General features: G+C 46.5%; 1 protein-coding gene across 4 annotated transcripts in view; it reads left to right on the top strand.

The window, feature by feature from the left end:
* Positions 1 to 17,792, top strand: part of NTRK3 (neurotrophic receptor tyrosine kinase 3) — a 345,792-nt gene that overhangs the window by 227,007 nt on the left and 100,993 nt on the right. Inside the window, exon 13 of one of the 4 annotated variants that reach the window (XM_054041828.1) lies at positions 6,822 to 9,430. The exons of the other annotated variants lie outside the window; for them this stretch is intronic. Coding sequence (XP_053897803.1) covers positions 6,822 to 6,940 — 119 coding nt within the window. The 3' untranslated portion in view covers positions 6,941 to 9,430. Of the gene's footprint in view, positions 1 to 6,821; positions 9,431 to 17,792 lie in introns of those variants that run through there. 4 annotated transcript variants of the gene reach the window in all.

The raw sequence follows: 17,792 nt of genomic DNA, 5'->3' as shown, positions 1-17,792 counted from the left end.
ACCCACCGACAGAGTAGCTAGTGAGAGTGTTATCTAGTGGTCAGGCCAAGGGAATGGGAGTCAGGGCTCTTGGGTTACATTCCATCTCTCTCACTGACTCTTTCTGCTATCTTGGACAGGCCACAGCCCTTCTCTGTGCCTCAGTTTCCCCATCGGCATAATGGTTAAAACATCTCTTGCCTTCCAGGGGAATGGTGAGGCTTAGCAAACTAATGTTTGTAGAGCCCTTTGAGATTGAAGAGAAATGTATAATGTGATAGCTGTTATGCTAACTGGGGGGTTTCCTTCATGGCTTGTCTCATTGACTTTCCAGTGTATGGCACTGGTAGATCAGCCACTCCGTGATTTGTATTAAACACCAATTAAATAACCTGTTTAGTTAAAAACAGCCAACCAGGATTTCTTCCCAATGGGCTCTAATTCCTGGACAGATTGGTTTATGATTCCAACAACTCAGCATAAACCATTTCCACTTGAAGCAGTTGGAGAACTGAGTCAGTGTAAGAATAGTACCAACACCACGGACCGACCTGCTAGGCAAACTGGGATTGCTGCAGAAGAGCTGAGAAGCTCTTTTGAAAAGGTGCCTGGTTCTCAAGTCCGTAGACATCTAGGGGCAGATGTAAAGATGGCAAAAGAATATATTTAAAAATCAAATATGTGGCAATGTATTATGCTCCGGTATAGTATCTCTGACAGGGTCCCTAATGCTTTGGGGCGCGTAAGTGCAGAGGGGAGAGAAGCTGAGACAGAGCAATGTCGAAAAGAAATGGAGAGTCAACGAGGTAGAAAGATACTAGAGATGGTTCCTTCTGTCAACTGGAGCAGTGGAGGAGAAGGCTTTTGCACAAAGTAGTGATACAACTGTGGGAAGAGACAGGGATGAGGAGAGCAGAGAGAGACAAAGCTCATGATCTCGTCTGGAGCAAATCCATAGAGTGTTTTAAAATCAATTCCTGAGTTCAGGGTAATTTGTTTTTCATCACTAATATATCCAATGACCGGTTTGCTGCACACCTTGCATTGCTTTGGTTGTTTGGACAGCCAGGATATACTGCCCTGTGCACTTCACAGATTGAGAGCCTCTCTCCTGCATGTTAGAAGTCTGACCCTATCTGACTGAAAGAAGACTGAAACGCTAACCTTTGTGCATCGTGGGTGAAACTGGTGGGTACCCAGTCCTCCCCCCTCCAAGCAATCCCACATACACTGACTTCAGTCTAATGAAAACAAAGCTGGGGACAGGGAGGCCTAACTGATCTGGCTGAGTTCCATCATGCACTGGGCCTCTGAGTAGCTTTAAATAGCTGCATCACAGTGCATTCTGGGGGGGAAATCTGGCTCTAATCTTTGATGACATGGGTGTGTCAGGAGCAAAACACAGAGCACCTGCATATGCTATCGCAACTTTGACACTGTTGTAGCAGAGCTCAAAGTGATCTTTTTATTTCTGTCACTCACTCTCTCTCCAATTCACGCTTTTTTCCACCCTGGTAAACACTTTCCCTTTCTGCTTCAGGGGCTTTTCTTAAAGAGAGTGGGAGTGATGGGGAAATCTTGGATCTCTGCCTTTTAGGCTATCCGGCTACAGCATTTAGTATCTTGGAACCACTCCATCCACAAAGGAGTTCCAGAGAAAACAAACTTGTGATCCCAGCTAATATGGAAATGTCTCAGATTAATGGAGGCAACAGCAGAAATATTCTGGATACGGGAATTCTTCTGACCAAAGATTTAATGAGTCCGACACAAGAGTCTTAAAGATCCCATGGACATCAAATGGAAAGCTCTGAACACCGCTTTCTTCACAAAGACTCCTGGGTGTTTTCAGTATTTCTCTTCCCCTGTGGTTTAAGAATGAGAAAAATCTGCATGAAAACAGGATCTTTGTGCTTTAACTGCTTCTGCTCTTTATTCCACACCCCCCCCACCCGAGGTCATGATCCTCTGATTGTGACATCGCAGTTGGTTCCTGTGGAGATGACGGAGATGCCACAAACGGAGGGTTATAACTTCGGCTGGCGCCTAAGCCCGAGAGATGTTAGGCAATTTCAGCTCTCCTTGAGGTAAGTGGGAGTTGTTTGTTCAGGCAGGTCTCTGCAATTTATGAGATAGAGCCCAGGGAGAATAAACAGCAGTAAAAGGTGAAGCTGCTGCTAATGGACAGAGATCCTGTTTCCATGCAAATGTCCCCAAGAGTTAAGCCCCAGGGACAAGGGGAACTGACTGAGGCAGTGAAAAGTGATTCTGCCTTTCCAATAGGGATGTTCACTAGCTCCCAGGACCCATTCCGAAGCTGGTAAGTGGAGTTGGTTCCACTTTAACACTGGCTTGACCCCAGTGAAGCTTTTCCAGGGGCCTAATTCTTCTCTGTCACGCAGGTTGTAAAACAGTAGTAACTCCCTTGAAGTCAGGGAGTTTGTAACATGGGTGAAGATGAGGAGAATCAGGCCCAGTGACTGTAGCTTGGAGTGCAGAGAAGGCAGCATGACTCCTGTCTTGCGGGAGAGGGGGAAGCAGCACCTTAGTTCACTTTCTGCTGATCCGCTGTGGCTGGAATTGTAGTTGCAGGCTGTCCCTTGAAAGTGGGGGAGGCTCCTGAAGGAGCCCCCGCCTCTAAAACATAGCCCTGGGGCTGAGTGTCTCCCACAGAGTTCACATGTTCCAGGGCACGATGAACTTCATGGGGCTCTCCCTCATCAGGATGTATAAGCGACTCTCCTAACCCTGAACACACAGACTGGCTCCAGCACATGGACTAGACTGGTTGGCACCAAACAGCACTCCCATCTCTTGTCTTCTCGGATGTCATTCCGAGGAGCACTCTTCCTACGTAGAGCTATGAAAGATACCTGGACGCTGCATTCTCTCATTGTTCTTGCCTGTGTTACATGTTCTAATGTAACATGAGAAGGGCAAGGGTGGGAACACTATCAAGTAGTTTAGGCCTTAAATATGAGCTAGGTTAGCGCAGCTATAATTTGCTGGAGAGTCTCTTCCCGATTCTAAATAGCTGTTGTTAATTTAGCACTACCTCTCTTTCCCAAGCAAGAAAAAACAATCACCCTGTCAGTGCTGTGCGTACTGTAGCCTATGTTGCTGCAGCGAAAGCAGCTTCCACCCAGCCAGCATGTGGCAGTTAACTTGCAGACAGTTCCCACAACTGTGTCTGTACTGCTAGTGCCCCGCCTGACTATGTGCCAGTTTCTATATAATCCCCTGGGGCTAACCTCCCTTTATGGCACCACCTTCCACTCTCCTCATGTGACCTGGGGCACTCCAGGGTTTGAAAAGCCCCAGGCTGGATAGCACTTCAAAATATTGGCAGAGCGGGAGGCAGGCAGTTAGTATACTACAGGGACCCAACCAGGAGGAGGCTGGGCTCTGGGTTCCCTTTTAAAGTAGCAAAAAGGGTGCTGGAGGCTGTTGGAAGGCCAGAGCGGAAACTAGGGAGAGTCAAGGAGGATGAGAAGGTAAATGGCTAGGGCAAAGAGGAAGGGTTATCACATATCCCTGGGACAGATACCCTCAACCCAGCTCTCCTTTCAGCAGCCACCCCCTCCCAGACTGCTTAGGACAAGTGCGCCATCTGATCCTCCCCACCCCACGATGTTAGACCGTCCTGCATCTAGTTACGTGTAAGCCAGATCTGAGCCCCTTTCCTCCCTCACCAGCAGCCAAAATGCTCTATGCATTTACTCCAGTACAACCACATGACCATTAAGAAACGTGGTTTCATATTAAACTGGTCACCATAGACCAGTGATGGGCAAAGGGGTGAGGAACAATCACCCTCACCCTGAAGTGTTGCCTGTTCTTAGAGTCCGATTTTCCACAAGGCTTTGAAATGCCTGGCTGGTCACTAGTTACCAATATATTGGAGTGTTTTCCTCCCATTTTCCAGCTGGTACTGTACCGAGTGAAAACGTCACAAGAACTGTTTCAAGATTTCCGCAGCCTGCTCCAAAAGCAGGAGGTGCTACAAATCCTCTTTTCGTGAGATTTCCAAGCCAGTTTTGCAGGAGCTAATGGTTCGGCCATTAGAGCTGATGCTTATCCCATCTCTGAATCTTTTGAGAGTCACCAACTCTGGACATCACTGAGGACATCATCCATCTAACATATGACAACAAAGAAGAAAACCTAGCAAAAGCCATGTTAGTTTCTGATCCATATGAAAAAGAACAGGGTAGATTGGGAGAGGAATAATTGAAAAAGAGCAAAATCTGCCAGGAAAGGAATATAGCTTTGCAACTTCTCTGAGGGTTTTACAAACAAGAGAGAGAAAAAGGCAACAATTAAACACCATAAAAGAGTACTGGACAGTATCTAATTTTTTGCCAGATCATTTGTAAATCTGCTTAATACCTTAAACCTTGGGAAACATAGACCTCCTCTCCAGCACACCCCTCACTGTCTCCCAGGAAGAGGCACATGCCACCTATCAGACCCAAATTTGCTCCCATCCCATGCAGACCCAGCATTCTTGCTAATTTATTTATTGTCCATGGAGAGCTTTGAAGCCTCCAGCTGTACTTGCAGAACTTGCCACTGATGCTAACTGAATAAAGCCCTAGGACTTTCCAGCTCCTGGCCTGGCTGATTTTTCATGTGTCTCTTGCTTGAGGGTCTTGGTGAATAGCAGGCTTTGTGTCTGCTGCACATACTTGTTTTGCAATAAAATAAAGCAGAGACCAGAACTCTGCAGAGACACTTGGTTTTATTGAAAGTTGACTCCTCCAGCCATCCACCAGTGAATTTAAAGTGCAGTTATATTCTGAAAAGTGACTGGGCAAAAATGCCATTCCGGGGTGCCATGTTTATTGTCTGCCAATGACTCTGATAATAAGCGTGCTCAGTTTACACGTTATTTTCTAACTGTCAGCCAACTGGGATCTTTCTCATCAGGAATGAAGATTCTGCTGCTGGGACTTGATTAACAATTTTGGTTATGATAATTGAATCCAGCTTGCTGTCCCAAAGACATGTCGATTCTGCAGGCCAACAGCAGTAACAGATAGTTAAAAATGATTTTTGTCTGCAAAGCTAGCAGATCTGACTGCTACATGCATTCAGGGATCTGATGAGGAAGAAGGGGCCAGCTTTCTAAAGGTGCTTTTCAGGGTAGAACTGCATTTTACAATTAAAAGATGATTTTTTGCTGTCTGGCTTGGATTCAGGGTTTAGTGAGCACAGGCCATCTGTTCCTGTCCCTTCCGTGTCTGATCTAGTAGAGGTCACCCTGCATGTTGCAATCGAAGGGATAGGTTCTCTTCTGCACACTGGCTGCTCTGGTGGTAGCAGCCCCGAAGCCAGCTTCAGCAATCAATTCGAGGATTCCCTGCCCAGGGGAATCCTTGAGTTGTGTAGAGCACTAGAGCAGCACTTGCACCCTTTGGGTGGGGTAAAGGCATCCCAGTGATTCCCAGCTGCTGGAACTGCTCAGGAGTAGCTGGCATAGATGTACGTGCCCTGAGGCAGCGTTAATGGTCATTGTTGACCAGACTGGCAGCCGGAGGGATCTAGGATTAGGAAGGCACCAAAGGTGGCTTAAAAGCTACTTTTGCACCCTCTTTGCCCAAGCTTCATTGACAGCAACTCAGCTGTAGTTCAGGAACTACCGACCTCTGACGACATCGACCATCCTCGCTCCTGCCCATCTCATTCCATTGTGGCTGCCTCCGTGTTATGGGAATATTATCAATGGGAGTCCACAAAAAGAGTTGAAAAATTGGCTTGGCTAGATGACTGTGGAAGGGCAGACATGGGAATTCTTTGCAAGTACCTGCAGGTGTAAGCACCAGAGGCGGGTACCTGGGGCTAGACATTGTGGGGGTAGAACTAAGCAAAGCAAAGTTTAGGCTGACCATTGGAAAAGTGTCCTAACATTGACCCAGAACATAGCCCCTGCGCACCCCCCTCCCATTCAGCTTCACAGAAGAGGGCTCTGGGACAGGACATCACCAGGTTTCCCCCATGGAGGTTCCCCCACATTGTTCCCTCAGGAACAGATGAGGTTAGCTCCCGCTGGTGCCTGGAATAGGCCAAACCTGGTGATGGAGGTTCCATTGGAGTCACAGTAGTATGGACTCTCCCAGGCTGAGCCTGTCCAGGGAGGGTGCACTGTGCAGAAATGACAATCCCAGGCTGTTGATGCCTTGGGAGGGATGATGTATGCGTTCCCTGTTCCACACACTCTTCCTTCTGACCTGACCAGGGCAGACCCTAGACCCACAGAGTATCCTTCCAGGCAGGGCTGTGCCCAGGTGGGAAGGAGGTGATCCACATACAAATGATCCCCTCAGAGTATAACTCTTGAGACTGAGGGGACAGGCTGGGCCAATGAAATCAATGAGGCCGTGAAAGAATGTCAGAGGAATAGTAGAGGGAGCTCTTGTTCTTTAGCTTTTAGAAGCTAGACTGAATAAAGCAGTGGGGACACCGCAGCAGGGAACCCCCCACCCCAGGAGATGGACTAGGTGTGAACTAATAGGCCTCTGCCATCTCTAACTAATATGAAGCTGTTGGGAAAATAATTCACAGAGCATTTGCACCACCCCTCTTCCCTGTCACAATCATATATCTCCTGAAGCCTCTGTCTTTCCCTTATGGACTGAGATAGCCAGCTAGACCCGGCAAAGAGAGGGCAGTTTGACTTTGATTTAACTGCAGCCGTTCTCTGGTTATTCGTTTGGTTTTTTTTAAATAATTACATGTGTGTCAGTATCTCTCTCTTTTTTTTTTCTAGTTTTGCTCTTTTTTGTTTTTTCGTTTACTTTATTTTGCTTTTTTCTTTTTTCTGTTTTTTGTTTTTCTTTTAGGTTTCAGAGAAATTATGTTGAATCCAATAAGCCTCCCTGGACATTCCAAACCTCTTAACCAAGGCATTTATGTTGAGGATGTCAGTGTTTATTTCAGCAAAGGACGTCATGGCTTTTAAAAACTCCTTAAAGGTCCCTGTTCTGATGCCAAGTTTATAGGCTGTGTCCTCAGAGCGGTGGGAAGCAGTGAGCGTGCTCTGTACGATCAAGGCCTTCTCCTAATAGGACTCTGCAGCCCCGTCAGTACACACGTTAAAGCCAACCGAAACCTGTGGTTGTCTGTCACCAGATATCCGGGTTGTTCTTTTCCTCCAATAGTTGCTGTGTTCGTTAAATGTTCCTGCAAGGCCCCACAGCCGCAATGAGAGCAAATAAAGAAAATTTAAAGCCCAATTTTAAAGGAGTCATCCTAATGACACAGTAAATAATTGTACTTTTGCTTGAAACAACCAAACTGATACTGTTAGTCACGTCCTCCCTGCTTGGAGTTCTCCTTGTGAGCTTGTGTCTTCACAACACCCAGCGAATGCCGCTATCACCTTTTCTTGTGGCAACGCCATGGGAGGTCTCCCAGAGCGAGTGGAGATGGGGGATCCTGGAAGACACTAAAGCATAACGAAGACTTTTGGTAAGAACAAAGGAAGCCCTCTGCTCCCAGTTTTTGCACAGAAAGTGAAGATGGGCAGGAATAAAAATCTTACTTCTCTGACAGGAGAGAATGTGGTTATTTTTGACGTACAACTGTCCTAGGAGGCTTTTTTCGTTTGTGTGTGTTAGAACAGCTCTTTGGCGCTGACTATATCATTGTTGTGCTTTGGTCTCTCCCTACTGCTGGAATGATGAGCTTTATCTGAGGAGTTTCCTGGACTTCCCACATGGATGGAACGTCAGTGGTGTAGGATGGTTGGTAACCTTGCCAGGAGTAGGGCAGTAAGCCAAGGGAGAAAACATATCAGACACAGGCTGGCCCCAGTCAGTGAATCCATGGGCCTTTTTTCCTCCCGTCCTTCCTCGCTGAGGTAGAGATGTAGTGTAATCCAGTCATGTACACAGAACGATCAGCTCAAGGCAGACAAACTGAAGGGGATGAAAAATAAACATTGTTGCTTCTTTGGTGGCATAAACAGAAATATTGATCCTGTTCTCCGGTCAATATTTGTATGTTTTTTTCTCTTGCCTTACTCCATCCTCAGCCTCTCAAATGGAAAAATTAAACCTTTGATCCTACCCTTATGAGAAGATAACTGCCTTTAACGGCAACTCACAATCTGGACTGGCTTGGGATGGGTCTCTCCTTGGATACTCTAGAGAGCGCGTGTATGGGAAAGGAAGATGTGCTCACAGACACCATTGAAAACCTATAAAATGAGGCAGGTTTTCAAGGAGGAGGGGGAGAAAAACAAAGAATCCAGGTTTTGTCAGATCCCTTTCTGGCAGGAGTTGCAAACTATGAGCTCCCTCACTAGTCAGTTAGCTTGCTTGCCTCCCTCCATGGCCTGAGACGATGTTTATCATCACCAGCCCTGATAGGTTGCTGCCATTGGGAAGCGAGAAGGTTCCCCCTCAGCCAGCATTGAGCAGAAGTGTAAGAATGGGATGTTCCATTGTCATCCTGCCCTTCACGGGTGTCGCGTGCGAAACATTCCTGGAGATTGCAGGAATGTTCTCGAACTCCACACAGGGACGCTCCACTGAACAGTCCATTCTCTTGCTTCTTTTACTGGTTCTCGTGCATAAAAATGTGAAGTATAATAGAAGAGAAATGGTGGCAGTTTGTTTTAAATTAATGCATACGCATGAAGGGGCAGCTGCATTAGAATTGAGAATTCAATGCGGATCACATAAGGACCCACAACCAAAACTTGAACTGAAGGGTAATATCCCCGAAATTTCCAGTCCAAATTGGAGCAAGAGTGGCGGGAAATGTACAAGGAGATGACCCGTTGCTTTCATTATTTCCACCTCGGTTTTGCAGATTCAGAGAGTTAGGAGACACTTCAGAAAAACATGTAACAGCTGGGTGCTTGTCCAAACTGAACTCCCCGTCTTCTGAAATTCGGCCATCCCATTTGGGGATATCTTGTTCAGGATGAACTGCTCAGCCTCGTGGTCCTCTCCCCTTGCACTGCTCAGGGGACTCTGCTCTCAACTGTATGTGTCAGACTTAGAGATGTGTGGACCTGACCCAGAACCTTGTCTCCAAACGCCCTGTACGAGGACAGTAGAATTTCACAGCTCAGGCCCATCTCTGCTCAGAAGCTGTCCTTCCTGACCGTACGGAAAAATTTAAAACCGTTCTCCCCACTGTGATTGATGTCTCAGTTATTTAAACACCAACTAAAAGTCTCTGGTTCCTCACTGCTGAAAATGACAGCCAGTCGCAGTCATTTGCAATTGGTGGCTTTAAGTAGCAAATCTAAAGATTTTTCTTTTAATTATTGTAAATCATTACCTCATTTCCTGTCAGTGAGAGTCCTCCATCCCTGAGCATTCTTATCTTGCCATAACTATCATCTTGTGCTATGGAAATGGGACAGTCCCTTTTTCACAGAGACTATAGGGGTGTTCAATGTCTAGTTTCTTAATAAACACTTTATTTTCTAACGAAACACCTGCATCAGGTCTGTTCTTTGAAGACAAAATAAAGAAAAGGTCAGACTGACGCCTCCCATACTTTACTGCTTAATTATGTGTTCTGGGAACAGTTTTTTGGTTGGGAGGGGAATTTGCTGTTCTGGTGTGAAAAGTGCTCAGCTCTGAGGCTATGTCTACACTACCGCGGTATGTCGACCTACGCTCCTTAAGTCGGGTTACTGTGGGGTCTACACCAGGAGGGGCCGACGGGAGAAAATCTCCCGTCGACTTACCTTACTCTTCTCATTGGGGGTAGAGTACAGGGGTCGACTGGAGAGCGATCTGCGGTCGATTTGGCGGGTCTTTACTAGACCCGCTAAATTGACCGCCGGTGGATCGATCTCAGAGCGTCGATCCCCGCTGTAGTGTAGACCTGCCCTGATGCTTGGCCCTGTCACCCACGTTGGTTTGGAGGCGGGTCTTCTCATAGAACTGTGGCTCTGCTGACTACGTGTCTGAATAGCTAGTGATTCCCAGCCCCACCCATCAGCACTTATCTCCAGTGACCTCCCTCTCTGGGACACAGCAGGCTAACGGGCAATTTAAGGGCTTACAAAGACGGGCTCCTTTGCCAGAGGACGGAGGAACGAGTGGTGGCTCTTAGTTCTTCATTTTATCTGGGTCTCTGAAGCTTGCCTCAGCTCTACATTTGCATGTGCCAGAGCAGATGTCCCAGCAAGGATCCTCCATCCGGAAGAGCTATCCCGTTAAGCTGATGGCTGCGAATGGCATGTGGAGTGGGGATGAAGGTAACTTTGTTTTACTCTGCCTTTTCCCCATCTTTGTCTAAGTGGACAAATGTCTCAGTTGCCCCAGGGCTTGATCTGTCAGGCTTGGTAAACTGGAGGGATGGTGACAGCTGTGCCTATGAGGCTGTCAGTGGGAGCTGTCATTTTCATAATGCTCTCACCACCACCACACCAACCTGTATGTGTACATGTGTGTATATGCGAAAGGAGGGGAGGAACTCCAGAACGGTGCTGCTGGGAGATATTTGAACTGACAGCAGTGGGATGTTGTAGGAGCAGTTTCACTGTAACTCTCCTGAAAAGGCCCAAGGAAGTTTTGATGGTCTCACACTGGCCCCCAGTGAACAAAATAAGGTACCATGGTCTGGCATCAATCTGCCTCTCTAATGTCCTGAGCTGACTTTCAAACACACGCATCGCATGGGCGCCATGAGAAGGTTTTTGCCTGTGCTTCTAATTACAGTATCTCTGTGCCTGGTGAATGGGTGCTGGGGTTGACAGCAACAAGGTCTTGTTGAGCCCAGGGTGCCCTTCAGTCTCCCTCTCACTCCAGGCCCTGTGCCAGTGTACCCAAAGAGGAAGGGATGTGCTCCTCTGGGGGGGAGTGGGCATGATTCACAACCTCATACAGAGGCTGACCAACTCACTGCTGCACTGGGTGCCGGACCCCAGGTGTGCTGGAAGCATGCAGCCAATGGGAGCTCACCCCAATCTTCCCCTTTGCCCAGTGTGCCAGTTCCCTGGTTGGGGTTCACAGATCCGTAATGCTGCCAGCCAGGACCTGATAATGGATTACTGTAGCTTGGCATTATGGCCCAGTCCACCCGCCTTGCATTTCCATGGAAGCTGATTTCTCCAAGCATGTGAATTCTCATGACCTCAATGTATTTTGGAAGCTGTGAACCCCAGATAAGCAGGCATAGTTGTGTCTTAGTGCTTGAAAGAAGCCGCGGGGGTTCTCATTGTGCTTGCTGGTGGATTTGGGGTTTTTTGTACCTGGCGGTGGATCACTAATATTTGTATTAGGACTTCATGGTTATTGAGACATCAGTAGTGTAAGCTAATTGCCAAGTAAGCTTCTATGTAAAATGAGTCTGACCAAGACTGAGGTGCATGGGTAGAGCTGTGTGGAACAGGAGAGGGTGGCGGAGGTCGGGACTGAGTTGCTGGCAGAGCGTACTCTGGAAGCTTTCACAGGCACTTGCCTGCACTCCGTCCAGCTCTATTTCCCCAAACTGCACAGGGTGAGCTCAGAAACTCTGACCACTGTTTTGTTGATCTAGGAGGCCATTAGCACTGATCAGCACATCATCCCAGAGAAACCAATAAGGCTCCTTTCAAGAAAGCCCCACTCCTTGCTTCCCTCCCCCAGCCTCTTCTTTTGTACACTGGGCAGGGACAGGGCAAACTGCAAAGAAACTCCTACCTCTGTCAGCTAAGTGCAGCGGAACATCATCCCTCCATTTCGATTTGTACCAAGTGCAAGCTGCAGATCTCACGGGTTAAGCCCTGGCATTAGCAGAGGATAAAGAGCCCTCGATACAGCAGTCAAGCTTTAAACTCAGGCTTGGAGGAGCGGAGAAAGGAGCGCCAGAGAGAAATCAATGAAGGGCGACTTCATTTTTGTTTAACGCTTTGAACTGTTCCAGCTGTGGCTTAAGTAATGAGCCAAGGAATCCTTGTTACCTCGATATTTACCGATGCCTCCAGGCGCTGATCAATTGACAGAAAAGTTTAACAAGTCACAGGAAAATGAATACAGCCACTTTAAAGGGGAAATAGCTTCTCCTTTCCTCCACCCTCCAGCTCTTTGGGCTAACTCTCAAGTTCCACGGCTTTTCCCCCTCTTGCATCTGCATCCTGAGCCCCAGACATATCGTTTAGAGCTGCTGCTCTGCGTGCAGATAGACTCCTGCTTCGACAATCTCTTTAGTGTTGCTGTGATGGCCAGTGGTACATTAAATTCCCCAGAGTAACCAGTTCTCAGTCAGCTGCGTTTTCAGCCATCCATGCTCTGATTGAGCTGTACAGACAATGGTTCATATCCATCCATGATGGAACTCTATCAGCTTTGGTGGCTTTAGCCCAAGGATGGATTTGAGCCAATATATGGCCATTTCATTCTGTCAGATGCTCAGAAATTTAGGTTACCCTCCTTAGCATTTCTCTTACACAGGAACTGTTCACCATTTAATGCCAGGAAAGAAACAAGTGGCAGGAAGGCCAACACATAGATCTTTCAGAGGTTCAGTTGTGGAGCTTCTCTAGTGTTGCTGGAATCTCAAAAATGGGAACTTCATCTCCTGATTAAATGTTTAGTTTTGGATTTCACTAACTTGGATATACCACAAGAGTGGTCTTCACTCATAGGCGTTTGGTATGTTTGCTTCCATCCAGTGAGTGATCTCCTCCTGCTTTTGTTTGAATCAATGGGCGCTTTGCCATTGACTTTACAGGAACCAGGACTCAGCTGTAAGCCAGGAAGATTAAAGGCCGACCAGAAATCTAAAACACCCTTAATTGAGTTTGGTTTGGTTTTTGGGTTAAGACTTATTTCAGTTCTTAGTTTGAAAGAACTAGTTCTCCCGCCTTAGTAAATATATGGCAGATTATTTCCTTGACAAGAAAAGATGATGATCTTTCCAGCACTAAAGCAAAATGCCAAGTACAAGACGATTATTTTGAACTTTGCTATCGGTTTTGAACTAGTAACTGTAACTGCTGACTAATCAGCAGGAGCGAATCCAGGTTGTTTTGAACAAAGCAAAGGAATTCATTATTAGAGCTGGTTAAATGATTCATTTTGGGGTTAGTGAGTCATATGTGACCTGATTCTGGTTTCTGCGAACATGTGGGTTAGTCATAGGGATTTGCCCCCTGGTTTCAGTGGATATCTTTCAGCACATTGTGCCTTTTTTCTAGAACAATTTGCTTCAAATATTCATTATTGTGTTGTGTGATTGGTCCGTGGTATTGTTTCTGCTCTCTGATTGGATGACTGAAAGTTTTTAAACAGGAAAATAGTGACGATGACCAATGTGAAGGTGCTATTGAACAATTACTACTACTGTACTGGATCAGTCACTAGCATGGTATTTCTGTACCATATATGGGGATGGATATTTCACCTTAGGGATCTGTCTGAGTAGCAGAGCCTACCCACCTATAGCAAGCAGAAGGAGACCCGGTTTAATAGTCACCTAATAGCATGCACTTAAGAGTCATTAAGAGACAATACCAGACCCAGTAGCCTTAATGGCTCTAGTCGGATCTCTGGGCAGCCCACAAACTAGTCTGAACAGGGGGAGTGGGCAGGACCCATGTACACTTGCTAAAGAACCCAGGAAGACAAAGGGAGGGGTGTGTGGTTGATATAGGGAGTCAGAGACTCTCTCTAGGGGAGTCAGAGAGACCCAGACTGGGAGTCGCTCTCAGACACCAGAGCCTGCCAGCCTGGCTGAAGAAATTAACCCTGGGTCACCATTACAAGATGGTAGTACTTTAGGTAAGATTGATGGTGGTGGTTGTTTTAACTCATTTTCATGTAATGCTCTGTTGTAGCTGCTTAGTAAAACCACTTTGTTTTAAGAGGCTGTTGGTCATTGTATCACTGGTCAAAGGTTCCCGAAAGGAAGAAAGGTAGGTACCCAAAACCCAGGGTGATAGGCAATTGGTATAAGGGGCATTGTGGGAGAATCACCAGAGTCTGCCCTGAGACAGGTAGGGCAAGAGACCTGACACTTGAGGTGGCTGCATTCAGAGAGACTTGAAAGGGGCAGGGGTGCAGCTAGCTCTATAACTGTGACAGTGATGGATAACAAAGGTTTGTAACGCATTTTTGGACAGAGAATCTTATTGGTGCTGACAGTTTTGGGGTTTAGGAATATTTTCCTGCGTGTCTGCGAGCTGCCCACATACTCACGAGTAACAAGAATCGGAGCCCGTGAATGCATCTGAACTATTGCTTTTAGTCATAACTGTGATTTTTTTAAAAATTTTTTTACCTCTTTGACCAGCTCTATTAAAGGCATTGTCAGTCCCGTAGAAGCAGAAGTAAAACTAGGGCTGCCTGCCACCTGCCCTGATTTTACTGGGAGTATCCCCAAACTAAGAAATGAGGATGGTCGCACTCTTTGAGCTGACTAGGTAAGAAATAAAGTGTTCTGCAGCATTTTTTTAGGGCCGGCATGTCATCCTAACACAACATGTATTGAATGCATGGTGCTGTATTGCTGCTGGTCTCTGTGTGCCTAGCCCTGATCCCTGATTGAAGCCTGTAGACACTCCAGCAATACTACTAATAAATAATAGCAATGACCACATGCCAGTGGTGTGCCAGTGTTCCAAACATTACAACAGGTGAACTTGTTATGCTGGGCAAACTGCTAACGGTGGCTTTTCTGCTCGCACTTCCTGTGTGGTCTTTGTGCCTGGTACTTAAGTGCAGTCAGAGATATTTTGGACCAAGAATGCATTTTGGTTTTGCTGCCATCAGTTTCTGGCAATATTTTGGGGTCTTTGGAACAGCTGTACATTCGTATAAGCAGATGAAAGCCAATCCTGGATTGGTGCGATGCTGTCCAATGCCCCACAGAATGGAGAAGTAACTGCATAGTTGCCTTGTGCTTCCCAGGACACATTTCCTGATCAATTGGTGCCAAAGAGGTTTGCACATTTAAAAGTGTTCAGGCATAGCATGTATGCCCAACAATGCCACAATAACTCCAAAGATACTCATCCCCCAAAGACACCACATCTGACAGCATGCAGACATTGCAGGCGATTGAGAAAGGAGCTCTTTTAAAGATCTAGGTAAGTGTTGAATTTTCACCTTCCAGGAAGCTACTGTATATGACACATTGAGTTCAAATCTGGCTTAAATCGACAGCAAAAGTGAGTTTGGTGGATTTGATCCCAGTGTATAATGCCCCTCCCCCAAAATGTGGTCACTCTAGCCCTAGGATTGTGGTGCACTGTGGGAAAACTTTACTGCCCGCCCTGCATGTTACCAGGAAGTAGCTCGCTTTGCAAAAGGTTTGATCAGTTCACTCTCCATTGCAAGCCCAGGAGGCTCTCTGATAGTGTTCTTGCAGATTGATGATCAGAAGGAATGGGTTAACGCTGACCTGAGCTGCTGCCGTTTGTAAAGGGGGTGTCACTTCCTTTTCAATGGAGTGGATTGCAGACTGTTGGGATAGAGAGGACTAAGGAAGTTGTCCCACGGAATTGTGGGATACTTGCGGTTGTCTAAGCGGGGCTGCATCTACACTGCAAAGCAATAGGGTTTGGACCCTGGATCCTGGCTTACCTTGAGCTTGGACCCTCCAGCCCTGCAGGGTCCTGGGACCCTGGATCCAAGCCCTGGGTTAGCACAATTGCAGTTTAGACACAAGGGGTTAGGCTCAAACACAGGCTTACATTGCAGTGTAGATGTACCCAATCTGCCTCACTGAGCTCTTTTAGTCCCTGGAAAGCACTGAAGAGAAACAGCCAGTGAGAGAGATCTTGGGGTCGGCCCTCCCAGGCAGAATTATGGGAATATTCAGTCTTTCTGTTTTCTTCCAGGATCCATGGGTGATACAAGGGAGAGGGGTCTTAGCTTCCAAACCCATCCTTGGCTGACCGCCTCTTTAGGATAAACCGAGTGAGGGATGGGTTCTCTATCTGCTGGTTTTCTCCTCTCTTTTGAATGAGGACTGACTCTCCTCCTCTCTTTTGAATGAGGGTTTGGTGCTTCACCATGCTCAGTTCACTGTAGTAGAGCAGAGATGCCTCATCTGTCTTGGAAGGTCCATCTCCTTCACTGGGATGGCAGATGTTTGGAGTGAGAAGGGAGATGGATGTTCTTCAGTCATGGTGCAGGGGTGTATGCGTGGGCCCATGCTCAGAAAGCAGTAAATATTGCCAGGCTTAGAGGTGGTGTTGATTTTCCTAGATCAGGGGCTGGGTTTCAAAAGGAGTGTGATGTAGTAGGCTAGACTGGAAGTCTTGGGTTTTCTTCTCAGCTCTGCCAGTAGATAACCATGTAACCTAGAGGTAAGTCTCTGCCCATGTGTTTCCTCATTTGTAATAATATGTAGGGTGTAATAATTCTTAACTCCCTCGCAGGGAGTCTGTGATGTTCCGGGATAGGTATTTTAAAACTACTGCAGTCCCGTGGGAAGAGAGGGAACACTGTCGATATCTGACACTGGGGAAGCCGTGAGGTATCCTTGAGGAGTAATAACTCGCTGCTGTAATGATTCAGTGGAGATGGGAGATGTTCTTGATGTTGGGAGGGTGTCAGGAATTAGTCTGTTTCCTGTGCCGCTAGCAGACTGAGCTGGAGTCCTTAGTGATGAGCTTTTGAGGCCTGGGGTGCAGGAAGGCAGCTCTGCCCAGCAAATAGCCTGTGTGATGGGTTGGATCACAGAAACCCCCTTGGGAACTGCCAGACTGATGTGCCAAGACTACTTCTGCCCCTGCTTTCCCTGTCAGCTTGGGACCCCAGCACCCTGTCTTGCTGAGCCAGACACACCCATCTGCTCCAACACAGACCCAGGGTCTGAATTACTTGCCCCAAAGCTGCAGACTTAATTGAAAGCAGCTTACAGAAGTGTACTTGTCTTTAACACTCAGATGCCCAACTCCCAATGGGGTCTAAACCCAAATAAATCCATTTTACCCTGTATAAGCTTTATAAATTGTTTGCCCTCTATAACACTGATAGAGAGGTATGCTCAGCTGTTTGCCCCTCCCCCCCAGGTATTAACACATACTCTGAGTTAATTAATAAGTAAAAAGTGATTTTATTAAATACAGAAAGTAGGATTTAAGTGGTTTCCATTAGTAACAGATAGAACAAAGTGAATTACCAAGTAAAATAAAATAGAACATGCAAGTCTGTCTAAGAAATTTAATACAAATAACACCTCACCAGTTCCAGTAAGCTTCCTTTTACAGACTAGTCTCCTGCTAGTCTCGGTCCAGCGATTACTCACACCCCGTAGGTACTGTCCTTTGTTCCAGTTTCTTTCAGGTATCTTTGGGTGTGGAGAGGCTCTCTCTTTAGTCAGGTGAAGATGAAATGGAGGGGGTCTCCCAGGGGTTTAAATAGACATTCTCTTGTGGGTGGAGACCCCCTCCTCATTCCTATGCAAAGTGTAGCTCCAAGATGGAGTTTTGGAGTCACATGGGCGAGTCACACGTCCATGCATGACTCAGAACTACAGGTAGCAGCCATGGTTCACATGCTACCTTGAACGTCCTCAAGTAGACTTCTTATGTGAATTGGAGCATACCGAGATCCATTGTTCCTTAAGTGCTTCTTGATTGGGCACTTAACTTTGCAAATTCCTTTCTAAAGAAGGTTTCAGAGTAGCAGCCGTGTTAGTCTGTATCCGCAAAAATAAATAATATTATTTATTATAATAAATTTGTTAGTCTCTAAGGTGCCACAAGTACTCCTTTCTTTCTAAGAAGCTGACCAAATGCCTTACAAAGCTTACTTAGAAATCAAGCAAGTATACAGCCAATATTCATAACTTCAAGTACAAAAATGATATATGTGTACAAATAGGATGAATAGATTCAGTAGACCATAACCTTT

The sequence above is a fragment of the Malaclemys terrapin genome, chromosome 10, assembly GCF_027887155.1.
Source record: "Malaclemys terrapin pileata isolate rMalTer1 chromosome 10, rMalTer1.hap1, whole genome shotgun sequence".
Classification (NCBI taxonomy): Eukaryota; Metazoa; Chordata; order Testudines; family Emydidae; genus Malaclemys; species Malaclemys terrapin.
This window is presented reverse-complemented; position numbering and strand designations above follow the sequence as displayed.